Source organism: Phoxinus phoxinus, assembly GCF_949152265.1.
Source record: "Phoxinus phoxinus genome assembly, chromosome: 21".
Taxonomy (NCBI): Eukaryota; Metazoa; Chordata; class Actinopteri; order Cypriniformes; family Leuciscidae; genus Phoxinus; species Phoxinus phoxinus.
The window spans coordinates 30,092,900-30,110,136 of NC_136896.1; the positions used below are offsets into that span (position 1 = coordinate 30,092,900).

A 17,237-nucleotide genomic window follows, 5' to 3' on the forward strand; every position below is an offset into this window, starting at 1 on the left:
GAAAACTAGAAAACGTCTCGTCTTGTTTTAGCCATTTTTAGCTAGTCATCGTAACGTTATCGTCAAAAAAAAAGGTGCGTCAACGTCATCGTTGACGAAAACAACATTGACTGGTAGTCACTGACTGTATGAATACTTTTTGGGTATATGTCACAGTTGACTTTATTTGGCTCTCCTCGCTTACATAAATGAACTATAGTGTCCTGCACACACTAGTAAAAAAATAAAAAATAAAAAATGATATCTGGTGTCTGAATAATGTTTGGTTTTCCTGTATTTGTTTGTCGTATAATGGGCGGTTCTTCCTCTTTTTAATACACAAGAGGACGTCCTAAAAGATGGCAGCTTCATATCTCTAGGTAGAGATTAATTAAATTCATTGTGTGAAGCCGGAGGGTGATTTGGAAAAGCCCCAAACCTCAGGAACAGGTGTTTGATGAACTCTACGCCATCGCTGGGAGCAAACACTGCAAGTCACACAGAGTCAGGGACTATTATCCCCTCGCACACTATAATTACCCAAATTCCCGTCTGTTTGCGCTTCTTATTTGTTTGTTGTTGGAGGGTGGCGCCCCTCCTCATTAAAACAGAGGGGATAATTACATGCCACCGATGCATTAAGGAACTGGGAGATTTCCAAGACCCCATCCAGAGCCGCATTTGTGCACTTGATGCCTCTCGCTTGCCGAGGACAATCAGACAACACATTGAATGGCTTCAATGGCATTGAATTGTGCAAGTAAATATAATAATTATTCATTTAACTCCTTATATTGCCACAGCCATTACATTTAAAACAGTAATATCCTATACTAAACCTAAACTAATTTTGACAAACTATATATCATTTGAAAGCTTACAATCTCTAGTTTACATATTTGGTGATTTTCAAAATGGAGCCGTAATTTATCAATTTGCAATAAGAATATTTTCATAATCCCAAGGCGTGTTCGGACCTTTATTTTGAAATATTGATGAACATGAAAAATCATGAGAGAATGGTAGAAACCTCAGTTTGTTTTCATGCCAAGAGTTCAAAAGATAGCATCCGTTCAATTCTTTTAAAAAAAAAAGTTCTGAAAATGTTTTAAATATAAATAAAATAATAATAGATTCAGCATTAGTGATGTGGCGGCGAGCTATAATGCACATGCGTGATCTTTGTGTTTCTTAGAGGATGAATTCATTTCAGAATCTGCCAAACTTCCAATACTACTTCTGAATAGGATGTCTACTTCATAAATTGAATAAAAATTGTAAAAATAATGGTTCAGACTCAAACAACATATGGAAATGCAGGCGCCCTTATATGGGCAGTAATGTCCACTAGTGGAGAAGTGTGGTACTGCGCCCAAACTACATCTCACTGAAAGCTCATTTTTTGAGATATCAACCTAACATTTGAAACACAACTTGTTCAGATTTTTGGCTTTGATTTTTTTGCATTTTTAGAGTCCACCAGGTTTTGAAAATATAAATTTTATATAAAATATGAATAAAGTTTTAACATTGCACATTTTCATAAACTCAAACTTCTATAACTTTATTTTCTGTTTAACTTTCTTAATTTATTTCACTTCTTCAAAAATCTGCCAAATGTCTTCTTAAAAACAAGTCCAATCTTACATCTATATTCCAAAGCATTCTTGAATTACAAACATTTAAGTTCGGAATGTGCATTTTCATGTCTATTAAAAAAAAGAAGGGGTTAATTGATTTCCGTGATGTGATGTCGGATTCGACGGAACCCGGTCACAGAAATGGAATTTACTGCAGAAATGAATAACACTGAATTTGGCAAATGTTGAATAAATAAATGAAAAGATCAAAAAATCAAATTTTGATCTAATGTCTGTGAATATTAAAGCAGAAAAAGAATACAACCCGTCAAAATAAGGTTCAACTTGAGAGGAATTATGACAGAGATATATTTGTAACACTTTACAATAAGGTCTAATTAGTAACTAACATGAATTAACCGAGAGCAATATATCTGTACAGCACTTATTAACCCTTTTAAACAAATGTTCAGTTTTATGGTAGTTCACATTGCATTAACTACTGTTAAACTATTTTGGATTTTAAAAATGCATTAGTAAATGTAGAAGTCAACATTAAGATTAATAAATGCTGTAGAAGTATTGTTAACTAATGTACAGTATTGTAAAAGTTTACCAATATACCACTATTGTACAGTATAATGTACTTCTCAAAGTAATAATAATAATAATAATAATAAACCTTTTAATAAGGAGTATTACAATGTTTCTTCCATGTTTTAAACTTAACTGTAAATCATAAATACCGGAAAATTTTAACAGACAATAAAAAAAACTGTAATATTACTAAATTATTCAAATTGATTAGACATGCTTAATGATTATTAAGACGCAATTAAATCATTTAAAAAATAAAAATCCAGTCAAATAAATAAATAAATATTTTTTTTGGAAAATTAATCAATGTTAAACATTAAATAAATTTATGTTAAATTGTTTCATGGTTTCAAATTAGACACGCTCCTTGATTAATACAATTTTATTTAACCATTAAAACAGAATCCATTTTAAAAAAAGTTTAAATTAATAAATTAGGGGGGAAAAAATGTTTTTACAAAAAAAAATATTTTTAGGGGCATAAACAACCTAACAAATTGTTAAATTGTAGAAATGTCATATTTTTAATAAACATGATAAAAATTATGATGTAACCATTAAAACAGAATCTAGAAAAAAATGAATTCAGGGGGAGGAATAAAACCCTAAAATATTAATCTCAAAAGCTTCTACAGAGTTTTGAATGACCCGTTGTGACCGTGTGTCCATTATTCCTCGTTTCTGAGTTTGATTGTCATGATTGTGTGTTCTCATATGTTGTTTTCTGCGTGTCTTAGACGCTGAGAAGCTGAAATGCGTACGAGTAAGTCTTTGTGGAGAGCGCTCGTGTGCATCTTACCTAGGTTGTGTCTCTTGTTTTTGGCGTGCTCGTGGATGTGTTTCTTGCTGAAGCAGCCGAAGAACACACAATGGAGACAGGAGTGAAGTCGGTTTAAATGAGCTCCACACATGTGACACATACATGACTTCGCCTAGGATGAAGAGAGAAGGAGATACAGGCGTTTAGTTAAGTTTATTAGAGCACAGCACAAGAGGAAGCAGCAAACTGTGATTTTCTCAACGGAAAAACCTTTTAAGACAGATCAACCATTCACTATAGGGACATGGACAACAATGCATTGCACAAAACTCTCAAAGTCCTTGAAAATAAAATGGATAATGCATATAAGGGGCCGATTGTACAGCAGAGGAAATTAATTGTTAAAGGCGGTGAATCTTTGATGGCTATAGCAACGGTGTTTCATTCAGAGAGAATGAATTTAAGAGATAAAATCTTTATATGTTGACGTGTTCATGATCAGTTTAATCTCTGAAGGTCTAAATGCAGTGAATGTACTCGAAGCTGAACGCCTTTTCCCACGTAACGCATCAGTCATGATCCCACAGTCGCCAATCACCCTCTGGCTCCGCCTACAGTAGCCACGCCCCCAAACTCTCACTATAGAGAGCCTAAGTCCCTCCCCTTCCGGTGGACCATGGGACTTTATTTCGGAAAAATATTGTATGCTAGTCAATGGCGAGAGACAACAAATATTTTGATCTCGTTTGAATTGTGCCCTGAATTACACATATGATGTTTGGCAATTTAAAAGATACATTTTAAAGTCAAGAAAGTCGCAGTTTGATGTAAAACTGTTGAGGTATAAGACTGTGAACATACGTAATCAAAGACTACAAACCCAAAAGGCGCACATGTGACGTCATACCTTTTCTCTCAATGAATGAAGCTAACTTTACTGAGGCTAACTTTACTGAGGCTAACTTTACTGAGGCTAACTTTACTGAGGCTAACTTTACTGAGGCTAACTTTACTGAGGCTAACTTTACTGAGGCTAACTTTACTGAGGCTAACTTTACTGAGGCTAACTTTACTGAGGCTAACTTTACTGAGGCTAACTTTACTGAGGCTAACTTTACTGAGGCTAACTTTACTGAGGCTAACTTTACTGAGGCTAACTTTACTGAAGCTAACTTTACTGAAGCTAACTTTACTGAAGCTAACTTTCCTGAAGCTAACTTTACTGAAGCTAACTTTACTGAAGCTAACTTTACTGAAGCTAACTTTACTGAAGCTAACTTTCCTGAAGCTAACTTTCCTGAAGCTAACTTTCCTGAAGCTAACTTTACTGAAGCTAACTTTACTGAAGCTAACTTTACTGAAGCTAACTTTACTGAAGCTAACTTTCCTGAAGCTAACTTTCCTGAAGCTAACTTTTTGACGCAAAAGTGTGTGAGATTGGATGTAGTGTGCACTCCAGACGGCTAGGTGGCGATGTGGAGCACTGACAGTGAAAGAGACGCGGACACAGTTTGTCATGTTTAATACGGTAAAGCTGCTGCTTTAACCCTCGATGCTCTTCACGTGACGCTCAAAAATGACAGATTTTTTATTTATTTTTTGTCAATGAAATTAAAGCTATGAGCAAAAAAAAAAACTATATATAAACATACTTAGGCCCTGTTTACACGAGAACGCTCGCGGGTGAAAATGTAAAAATATTTTATCGGATGTGCCTTTCGTTTACACGGCGACGGCGTTTTTGGGGCTTAAAAACGCAAAAAAGTGAAACTATCCTCCAGAGTGGAAATCTTAAAAACGCTCCACCGTCGCGTTCCCAACTAAAGGGTAAAAACGCAAAAGTCTGCTAGACAGAGAAGGTGTCGCGTACGCGTTTACGCCACAGGCATGCGCTAGTACAGGAAAATAACAAAACATTATCAAACTAAAATATAGCATTAATTTCATAAAAAAAAATAAAATAAAAAAATAAAAGTGTCATTTTTGAGTAACATGCGAAGAGCGCCGAGGGTTAAAGCAGCAGCTTTACCATATTAAACATGACAAACTGTGTCAGCGTCTTTCACTTTCAGTGCTCCACATCGCCACCTAGCCGTCTGGAGTGCACACTACATCCAATTCCACACACTTTTGCGTCACCATATCCACGCAGATTTCCCCCCATAACGCTCGTCTAAACGCAGAATAAAAAGTGATAACGCAACGCCACTTTTGCGTTTTCTCTTCAGATCGTTTCCGTGTAAACATAGCCTAAGACTAGATGATTTGTTCCCATTCCTAATTCGTACTCGCTGACTATCCCAATACCCTGATCTCCAATTTAGTGCAGTAGTGTTGGTTTTAGATCACGCTCAGCTTTTACCTGCAGACCAGCTATTTTTATAGAGACCCCATTTTCAGCTTCACATCTTCTCACCCTTTGGCTATTCCCCGGAGACACGCCACCTAGCCGACGACTGAGAATAACTATCCGACCGCATGAATGGAGCGCTAGAGCGTCACAGGTGAGATGCGAACACCAAGAACTGGAGCATGTTTCTTTTTCATTACAACAGCTTTAATGAAAAGAGACTGTGTGCTACAACCACAATGGATGGCGAGTCGGATGGGACACGTGAAAAAAATGAGGATGTTACAGAGAAAAGATACACGTACATCATGCTAACGTCATTATTAAACCAAAAGAAACTAACGTTCTCATCCGAGTTGAAAGAAAGCGGCCCTGCGGATGTTTCGGGAGAGAGCACGAGAGGGAAAGGCCTTGTTTTGTCCGTGTTTCATCAGAGTAATTTGATCGGAGACATCGAGGGAGAAAGGCCTGCGGTGAGGTGAACTTGGCCAACATATGATACGGTGTTAAAGATGCACAACAGCGCAGCAAACATCTTTATGCGATCACTAGAGCGTGACAGGGCTATTATAGCTTCTGCAAGCTGCAGTGAAGCCTAATATCATTAAGTATTACGGGAATATGATATTCAAAAGTGCACGTCATGAAACTGGATCATTTCATGACCAAACATCTCGACTCGGATCCGATAGCTTGGCCACACCCAGACTCTACAACACGACCGGACGGTGAGGAGCAGAACCGTGCACTACTCACAGTCACAGTTAGTGTGCACTACATGTAGTATGCTAATTATCTGGAAGAATAAAAAGCATTAGCAAAAAGTGCATTACAGAACATGCAATACAATGCAATGTTCTTGACATGACCTTGCATTTCTGTTGTGACAAAAGCCACAAATCTAAATTTTTTATGCAGCATAAAAAAAAAGCATAATCATTTTTATTAAACTTTAAATGAGCTCATGCAAAAAAAAATTAACAATTAACCATGTGAAACATTTAGCAATGCATAATGCATGCAGTTTCACATGAAGAATAGACAACAAATAAATGTAAATAATGACACTGTTCATTTTTGGACGAATTTTCACAATTATTAACATCATAATTCTAGCTAAGTACATTTTTAAAATAATGTTATGTACTGGAGATTCAGATATTTTTGTTCAATTTAAAACCATTGGCATATCGGCTATAAAAAAGGCAGATATAACTATTAATTAACGGCGTGAAGGCACTACATAAGAAATATGCAATGTTCTGTAAAAAGTTATGTTGTTAATAATAAGAATTATTTGATGGGAAGATTAGCTAACTTCTGAAGGTTGTCTTAGCCTAGATCTTTTTTTGTTCGTCTCTTATTATGTCGTCCTGTTGAATGTTAAACGGCTACAATCCATGTTTAATGAAAATTATTTGTTTTTTTACTTTAAAACATGATCAAATCAATAATCTATATTAAAGACAAAAGTGAGTGAGCAAGTGACAAATATCGGTATCGACTAGCCTAATAGTTGTGTTAAAATCGGTATCTGCCAAACACAATGAAATATATATATATATATATATAAAATAAAATCCTATCAGTGCATCCCTATAAAGAAAATTGTGTACTTTGTGTTGAATTACCTTGGCTTTCAATTTCAGAAAATTAATTTCTGAACAGAACGGCTGAGAGCTTCTCTTTTCAGAACAACACAATTCAATCTCCTGATTTTTCGTTCTCCCCATTTTAGAAAGTCATATAAACACTAACATCTTTTGCTATTGGGACAAATGGAAATGCAAAAGTTATATGTATTGTAGTCATTCACCATTATAGATGTTTCCACAACTATGATGGAAGTGAAAAGGCTACATCGTAAAAAAAAAACTCCCTTACAAACTAAAAATATTTGCATAGCACGGTTACATACTGCAGTATTCAGTGATCTGAACATCAGTTTCACTCTGAACGTCTGTCTGTCTGTCTCTGTCTGTCTGTCTGTCTGTCTGTCTGTCTGTCTGTCTGTCTGTCTGTCTGTCTGTCTGTCTGTCTGTCTGTCTGTCTGTCTGTCTGTCTGTCTGTCTGTCTGTCTGTCTGTCTGTCTGTCTGTCTGTCCTCCTGCTGTAATGCTCCATTAGATCATGCATTGATCCGGAGCTCATCTGAGATGTGGATGTGAGGCTTTTGAAGGATCCGCTTCGTCCTACAGGATCCACTGCAGGCTACACGACGCGCACGGCCCATTTCTGCAGCTGTGCTGGCACACATTTGTAAAATAAAACCCCTAAAATGGTATATAGGGCGTGCTCAAATTCTTTATAAGGTAAAAATGTGCCTCTATTGTGCCAAAAGTATATATTTTATTTAAATAAATGATGGTGATTATCTTAAATATTTTACAAAAGTACTTTAGAATATTTTAATAATTGATTGGGCCTAGATGTTATGGTATTGCCACCTGAAATATTAACAAAATATATAATTATAATTTTTTTATAAATATTTTATAATTTTTATAAATATAAATATTTATTTTTTATTATTAGAAGTTATGACGTTATTTCAAATAAAGTCTTTACTTTTACCAACCATTTAAAATCAAATTTAAAATATTCGGTTTATATAATTAAATAAATTCAAATAAATAAACAAAATGAAAAAAATAATAATAATTAGGATAGAGAATATATATATATTTCCATCGTAATTTTTTTTATTTTGTTTATTTGAATTTATTTAATTAAATAAACAAAATGTTAAATTAGGATATATCCTAATTTAACATTTTGTTTATTTAATTAAATAAATTCAAATAAATAAACAAAATGAAAAATAAATATAAATAAATAAATTAGGAGTATATATATATATTAGGGCTGTTAAAAGATTTATCGGGATTAATCGCATCCAAAATGAAAGTTTTTGTTTACATAATAAATGTGCGTGTACTGTGTATAATTATTTTGTAAATATAAATACACACACGTTCATGTATACATTTATGTACATGTATTCATGTATATATACAAGAAAATGTGTTAATTATATATAAATCTATATACATGCAAATATTTCTTAAATGTATACAAACATGTGTGTATTTAAATGTATAAAATAATTATACACAGTACACACACATTTATTGTGTAAACAAACTTTTATTTTGGATGCGATTAATCGTTTAACAGCCCTATTATATATATATATATATATATATATATATTATATATAAATTCTCTATCCTAATTTAACATATATATATATATATATATATATATATACACACATTTTTCTTTTTGTCTATGAATATAAACCATTCATAAAGGATCAATAACGCCAGCGACTATAACCAGCTTTCGAACCGCAAATCACATCGGCTCTCGCAGTTTCTGCGGCAACCGAACATCCAATCACTGCGTGGCTGCCGTGTTTCCAAGATCACAAGTGTAGTAGGAGGCGTGTGGGTGATGAGGAGAATCAAGGGAGGCAAGAGACATGAAAGAGGAGAAACAAAAAAGAGAGAGCGCGAGGGAAGGCGCTGATGATAAAGGACGGATGACAGTTCAAACACATGCAGATGAGGAACGAGAACGCCTCGCCGGTGATGAGCTCGAGGCTAGATAAACCGGATCAGCTGAGAGAAACATGCGAGCGAACGCACCGGGAGTGTAAGACTGATGCTGAACGCTGAAGGCAACACCACAACGCAATTAGTGGAGAGGCCTTGTCAATTACCCAGAGTCCCATTCTGCTGAAGGACTTCTTCTGAATGGGAAGGACGCTCGCTCACTGTGTGAACCGCTATTGCACTTAATCCCGGAGTCTATCCCTTCTCTGCAATTAAAAGACTCATTAAGATCTGGAGAAACTGGAGTTTCTTTAAAGCAATTCGAGTAAAATGATGAGACAAAAGATTATGACCGCCTGTCTAATACGGTGTTGGTTCTCCGTAGTTCATTTTGTCAGCTATTTTTATTATTTAGTCTTAGTCGGTGTTTACATTACAAGTAACTTGAGTTACGTAATCAGATTACTTCTTAAAGTAACTAGTAAAGAAACGCATTACTTTTAAAATTTACACAAAAATATCGGAGTTGCTTTTTCAAAAAAGTAACGCAAGTTACTTTGTTTTCCCATTTATTGACTGACAGCTCTCATGTTGAGACATCAAAGTGCAGAGGCGTTGTGTGTGTGTGTGAACATGATGTTTATTGTATTCTAGACTAAATGTGAGCATTTACGCATCTCACTTGCACAAAAAAATATTCAATATTCCTCAAAATTAATAAAATCAGTGAAATGCAGAATCAGAATACTATGCTAACCTCCAATAACTAAATATGTTAAATAAAACATACATTTATATTCATTTAATCTCACTTTATTGACCAATGTACTTGCTTCTGACCTTCGATGATTCAGTTTAATAAGCAGAAATGACTATAGATAGATAGAAAGGTTTGCTTTCCTCTACTGTACACATTTCCTTCTTGCTTTTGGTGTGAAAGGGTCTTTATATTTGCCCAAAAATAGAACTTGTGTTAAAAAAAAAACGAGCTCAGCCCAGATGGGGAAAAAAAGTAACGCAAAAGTAACGCAACGCATTACTTTTCTAAAAAAAGTAACTTAGTTTCTTTTTAAAGGAGTAACGCAATATTGTAATACATTTCTTTTAAAAGTAACTTTCCCCAACACTGGTCTTAGTCCTGTGTCAAATATGTACTTTTTAGTTATCATAAGGGATGCACCGATATGCACATTTTGGCCGATACCGATAACCGATAATAATTTTTATTTGAAAACCGATAGATTGGCCGATAAATCTAAATCCACATTTTTAAATATTTTTTGAAAGCTTGATTACAAAAACAAGAGTCTCATGTCCCAATCACAAAATTATAATGATGTTTTGATGATTTTATGCAGCCGATATGACAGATTTGCGCTGCACATTTTGGATAAACTGGATTTTCCTTTTTGATGCGATTCCAATCATATTTCAAGCAATTCAAAACCATCATGTTGAACAGTGGAAGATCATCTGGAACATCTGAACGAGATAATACATTATTTATCGGCTTTAATATATCGGCAAGATTTTCTTATCAGGCCGATAACATAATAAATGGCGATATTTCGGCCGATACCGATATGGTGGCCGATATATTGCGCATATCTAGTTATCATATTTTGTCAAGCTTATCCTGTTTGTTTTTTTTGTCAAGATAGTCAACTAAATGTTTGAGCATTTTAATCTAGTTTTAGTGAATAAAAACTTCACTTTTTTGTCACGCTGCATAATGGTTAAATTGATCATCTCGATTATTTTGCTCAAAATTATAATCAATAGAAAATTTATTTTTACATTTCATTAGAATTATTGCACTTTCACCTCTAAACACAAATCAAGCTAATATAGTCGTAAACCACAATCGCTAATATAATCAAGAGATTCATGTTTAGATTTTTTTTACAGTTAATTTATTAGATTTAGTCGCAGAAAACAGCGCAAGTGGCTCGTGAGTCGTGACAGAACGACAGAATGAGACTTTAATTTAAGCAGAAATCTCAAATTATTAATTTAAACTCGAAAATCGATTAATCGCAACTAATCGTTTGCAGTATAAAAGATTTGTTTACATCATATGTGTGTGTGTACTGTGTTTAATAATTATGTATATATAAATACACACACATGCATGTATAATTTTAAGAAAAAAATCTATTTATATATTAAGTATTTATAATTATATATAATATAAATTATATTTAAATATAAAAATTTCACATATATAAACACATATATGATGTAAACCAAAACTTTTATTCTGCAAACGATTAGTTGCGATTAATCGTTATGCAGCCCTAGTTTAAACGAGCTCGTCCGCAGTGTAGAGAGAGCGCGTGCGCATGGTTGCCAGATTGCAAATATTAAGTAAAACACCGGGTGGAAAGCGTGTTCTTTGAACAGAAAAGCTCTGACTGGTTTAATTTGCTCCGGATGAATATTGTTGGTGTTACAGGGCTTGAATTTCGGCGTGTGATTGTGTGTCTATCGAGCATAATTTTACTAATTCCCGCACTTTGAGTGTGAGCACATAAAGAGAGGTACATTGGCTTTATAAAACAGTATAATAGGGCCGTGGATCAGGTCCACTGCCAAATTATGAGATAATATTAAAAATATCTATATGGCAGTTTTTCTCCATGGTATCGATGCCAAAATTGTGTCCAGTGAAGTGAGAGGCTTGTAAATTTGGAAAACCACTAGCCACTGTGGCCGGTAAGTTAAAAAAAAAAGTTAATTTCAAGCCCTGATGGTCATATAAAGGTGAAATTCGAGAAAAAAAATTAATATTGTGCAAAAGTTATTATCAGTAATTTAACTTATAAGATTAAACTAATATATTATAGACTCATTACATGCAAAGTGAGATATTTCAAGCCTTTATTTGTTATAATGTTGATGATTATGGCTTACAGCTTATGAAAACCCCAAATTCAAAAAGGTTTTCATAAACTGTAAGCCATAATCATCAAAATTATAACAAATAAAGGCTTAAAATATCTCACTTTGCATGTAATGAGTCTATATAATATATTAGTTTCACCTTTTAAGTTGAATTACTGAAATAAATTAACTTTTGCACCATATTAAAATTGTGTATATGAATGTTTTTGGTGCTGAATTTGTTTGTAAAGATGTTCATTTACATCAAGTGCCGAAAAGAACGAACCAAATGAATGTTTAGCAGAGTGTGTCTGATTATTTGACCGCAAAGTTATGTTGCATGCAGGCTACGGTCACACTACTGAATATGTATTAAGGTAAGAGTGTGTAGTCTCTACTTTTCACTTATTAGTCCAGCAAAAGTTCAGCAGTTTGTGGTACCTTGAATGTAATCTTCAATGCATCTGGAACGAAGCCGCCCTCCTCCACCACACACTAAAACCCAGAGAACAAAACAGTATCTTGAGATAAAAATGATCAAACGTTCTTGATTTTGTATTCAAGTCACAGAAGCGGTGTTCAAGCATTTGTGAATTATGAGCCAGTAAAACTGTAGTCCTTTATCTCGCTCCTTTTCTTCAGCTTTTCTGATTTAAAACGGCTTGAGGAACTCCTCTGCGGCCTGACGTCGTCGGCACCTCATCCGTAAATATTCCCGTTGAGGCTCCGGAGACGTGCGGATGCTGCGGGACCGTATACATTAAACACGGGAAGCCGGTATCAATATGACAAACGGCCCATGGTCCAATTAATTATTGATGGCCATATAACTTCACATGGAGAATAGATGTGGAACAGCCGCCCTATAAAAATAGTTTTAATGGTAAATATGCGAATAATTGGACAAGCTTCAGCGAAGGCTTGTGTTAATCACTGCAATGGCGGAGATGAACCTTGTGTGGATGATGGTTGTAAAAAAAAATATAATAATTTACATAAAAAGAAAGCCATAATTCTCACCCTGAGACTAATGACCACTCATATTGATGCGTTCGTGAACGTCGACAAACACAATATGAATTAAATGTTCATTAGTAAAACTTAATGGACCGAAATAAATTAAGTCATCTTGATGGGTTGTGTGTACTGGGTCATGTTTTTTTTTGTTTTTTTCAGAGGCCCAATGAACAGCTGGTATTAACTAATCTTATTTTAGTGTCCGTGACCCCTGAGATCATATTTTACCAGGGAGGTGATATGTATGCGGTTATATATATATATATATATATATATATATATTACAGAAATTTCAGTAGTACTGGTGTACGGACACTGGTACAATTTCATGGTTCTCTGTACCAATTTCTATGTCATAGCAAAAAAAGTATTAAAGTAACCGTTTAAAAATAAGAAAATATTACATTACTGATGATAATAACAAAATGTATACATACATACTAAAATATGGTCAAAATTGGTACCCAGAAGAACCATGAACCAATGAATCAATGATCAATTCATAAAGAGAGCAATTCCTTATTCCTGAATGAACAAATTGAATTAATGACTAAGGAATTAAGCCAGCTAATGATAGTTTTAGTTTCTTATTTAGAGTAGCATTTCATAAAAAAAAATAAAAAATAAAACCAATTAGTAGGTAGTTCACCTCAAAATGAAAATGTCATCATTTACTCTCCCTCATGCCTGTCGAAAACTAAAAGTTTATATTCAATAATTTTTTTTCTAAATCTTTTTTTGTAATGTCTATTTGATGGTTTTCTCCTTTAAAGAATAATGACTTTATATTATATTTTGGGGGTAATTTCTCAGCCAAATTTAATGTATGATTAATTAGATTTAAAAAAAAAGTAGGCTAATCGCTTGACAGCCCTAATATATACATAAACACACACACACACACGTAGGCTACTGTATAAATATATGAAACTGAAAAATTTTGAATAGGGTGCAAAAGTTAATTTATTTCAGTAATTTAACTTAAAAGCTGAAACTAATATATTATATAGACTCATTACATGCAAAGTGAGATATTTCAAGCCTTTATTTGTTATAATTTTGATGATTATCAAAATTCAAAATGAGAATATTGTGAAAAGGTTTGCATGAGCTGTAAGCCATAATCATCAAAAATTATAACAAATAAATGTCTAATATAATAAAAGTCTATATAATATATTAGACTTTTATTTTGCTTTTTAAAAAGTTTGTGTTTAAATAATATATGTGTGTGTACGGTGTATAATTATTTTGTATATATAAATACACAAACATGCATGTAGGGCCTATATATTTAAGAAAAATGTGTTATTTATATATAAAATATTTATGTATAAATATATACATGCAAATAGTTCTTAAATATATATATGCATATGTGTGTATTTATATATACAAAATAATTATACACCGCACACACACATATTATTTAAACACAAACTTTTATTCTGGATGCGATTAATCATTGCCCATCCCTAATATATATATATATATATATATACACACATATATGTGTGTGTGTGTGTGTGTGTGTGTGTGTATATATGTGTGTGTATGTGCGTGTATATATATATATATATATATATATATATGTATATATATGTGTGCGTGTGTGTATATAAATATATTTTATATATACACCCACACACATGATTGATGTGTTATGCATGTCATTGAGTGATTAGATCAGAAAAGGCAGATAGGAGGCATTAACTAGGCCAGAGATGTGAAGCTAAGCTTAGGTGAACACAAGCACATACAATAAATAAATGAAAACACCCGCAGCGTCTCTGCATACGTAATGAATGCTCTGTTCACTTGCTGTTTGAGCAAAGCAAACACCGTTGTCTACATGAAATACATAAAGCCAGCTCAGCAGGGATCATTATGATCACCGCATGGATAGAACGAACCCTAAGCGAGGCGTCTCTTGCGCTCACAGTGTCACAGCTCTCGTATTTAGAGGAAGTCACATGTTGGGGAAAACAAAAAAACTCAATTGCACACTTATCTTTGAATCTACTGGTTCAGGGCATGGGAGGGAACGCATCCATAATAATCCATGTAATCGGACTCACTACACAACAATCACTAATCGATTGTGCCGACTTAAAACACTAATAATGCAATGTTCAGTGGCGTCGACCCACCTGAGCGAAACGAGCGGTTTGTGTGAGAAAACGGACGGTATTTTACACACAGCCACGTCCAAGTGATCTGAGGGCGCGGGCGCATCCTTCTGTGTGACGTGTGCGCAGACTGGTGCATAGATGTATACACTAGATGTCGCCTTGGCTACGGCAGTTCATTGGAATGTCTTTAATGCGACATCTAGTGTATAGATATCTATGCACCAGTCTGCGCACACGTCACACAGAAGGAAGCGCCCGCGCCCTCAGATCACTTGGACGTGGCTGTGTTACAAGAGGTAAAAACGATATAAATACAGTTCGTTTTCTCACACAAACCGCTCGTTTCGTGTCTTAGGCCATCAATGTGTACTTACGATGGGGAATTGTTTAATTTGGACGATGGGGAATTGTTTTAATTTGGACTCTAGACCTGACCATAGACCTGCATGATATGACTGTCAGACAAGAACGGTTTGACCTAAAAATATCAAAATTGAAAATACTGCGGAAAAAAAAGACACCTACATCTTGGATGCACTTCAGGTAAGCTAAAACATACCAAAATTGAATTTCAAAGTGAACTATCCCTTTAATAAATGTTTTAAATTTGACAATGTAGTGCGGTACATTGTAAACAAAGGTCAGATATTATGCAAGTATGGTCTAAAAATGGCATAGTAAACTGTGCTTTAGAAAAAAGAAAATCAAGAATCGAATCGAACCGTGGCCTTAGAATCGAAAATTTAATCGAATTGAGGATTTGGAGAATCGTGACACCCCTAGTGTGAACAGGCCTCAACTATTGGGGGCAAATCCAAATGAATCCCTTGTGAATCCAAACCCCAGGCCTATTGTGCGCATCAGACGGATGGGTGTGCCATCTGAAGCTCAGACTCCGCACCGGTGTAAAAAACACCCACTAAAGGCCTTCATCATCACACGGTGTGTGTTGTTCTGCAGCAGCGCTTACTGAGCTCCTCATATTCCTGCTGTTCCTTCCCGGGAACAACCTGACAGATGAGAGGCGCGCCGGTCCCTTGCCCACCTGATGCCATCTGGTTTTTGAGAACTTGTGATGAATCTGTCAATTGTGGCCCGAGACGGGTAAATTCAGCATTTCGCCCATGTCTAAACTCTGCATTAAAGGATTAGTTCACCTAAAAATGAAAACTCTGTCATCCATTACTCACCCTTGTGTCGTTGCAAACCCATCATCTTCAGAAAGAGGATATTTGGTAACACTTTACAAGAAGGTGCATTAGTTAATGTGTTAACTAACATGATGAACTAACAATGAGGAATACATTTGTTAATGTTAGTTAATAAAATACAGCTGTTCATTGTTTGTTCATGTTAGTTCACAGTAGGGCTGTAAACGATTAATCGCGATTAATCGCATCCAAAATAAAAGTTTGTGTTAACATAATGTGTGTACTGTGTATAATTATTTTGTATATATAAATACACACGTTTATGTATACATTTAAGAAACATTTGTTATTTATATATAAAATATGTAGGCTATAATTTATAGCCCTATATAATTTTAATTATATATAAATCTATGTAGAGTATATACATGCAAATATTTCTATCTATATATATATATATATATATATATATATATATATATATATATATATATATATATATACACACACACACACACACACAAGCATGTGTGTGTATTTATATATATAAAATAATTATACACAGTACACACTTATTATGCAAACAAACTTTTATTTTGGATGTGATTAATCGCGATTAATCGTTTACAACCCTAGTTCACAGTGCATTAACTAATGTTAACAAATAGCCTACAACCTTTGATTTTAATAACTTGGTAAAGGTTGAAATTAATATTAACTAAGAAAAATAAATGCTTAAGAACAATTGTTCATTCTTAGTTCAAGTTAACTAAGGGAAGTTAACTAATGAACCTTATTGTGAAGTATTACCGATATTTTTATTGAAATCTGAGAGATTTCTGTCCCTAGCATTGAAACCCGAAACTCTGACGCTTCAAAATGTTCATAAAGAGATCGCAAAATTAACCGAGCGTGTCTTCTGAAGAGTCCCGATCGCTTGATGAACATTTAATTTAGGCTTTTATTCACATATATAAAGTAACATTGACCCGCGAACGTACACCGCGCACTCAAATACGGCAAACGGAAGCTAGCGATGCCGATACCGATAACTCTTTACATTTGAAAACCGATATATTGGCCGATAAATCTAAATCCACATTTTTTTATATAATTTTGGAGAACCTGATTACAAAAACAAAAATAAAATCCCATGTCCCAAACACACAATTATAATGTTCTGATTATAATGTTACGTAGCCGATATGACAGGCATGTTGCACTTTACTATA

General features: G+C 34.3%; 1 protein-coding gene across 4 annotated transcripts in view; it reads right to left on the reverse strand.

The window, feature by feature from the left end:
- Window positions 1–17,237, reverse strand: part of usp22 (ubiquitin specific peptidase 22) — a 51,616-nt gene that overhangs the window by 31,546 nt on the left and 2,833 nt on the right. For 2 of the 4 annotated variants that reach the window (XM_079594324.1, XM_079594325.1), the window contains 2 exons: window positions 12,147–12,200; window positions 2,956–3,088 (listed from right to left, as the gene is read on the reverse strand). In XM_079594324.1, coding sequence (XP_079450450.1) covers window positions 2,956–3,088; window positions 12,147–12,200 — 187 coding nt within the window. The remainder of the gene's footprint in view (window positions 1–2,955; window positions 3,089–12,146; window positions 12,201–17,237) is intronic. The other 2 variants (XM_079594326.1, XM_079594327.1) reach the window with 1 other exon arrangement.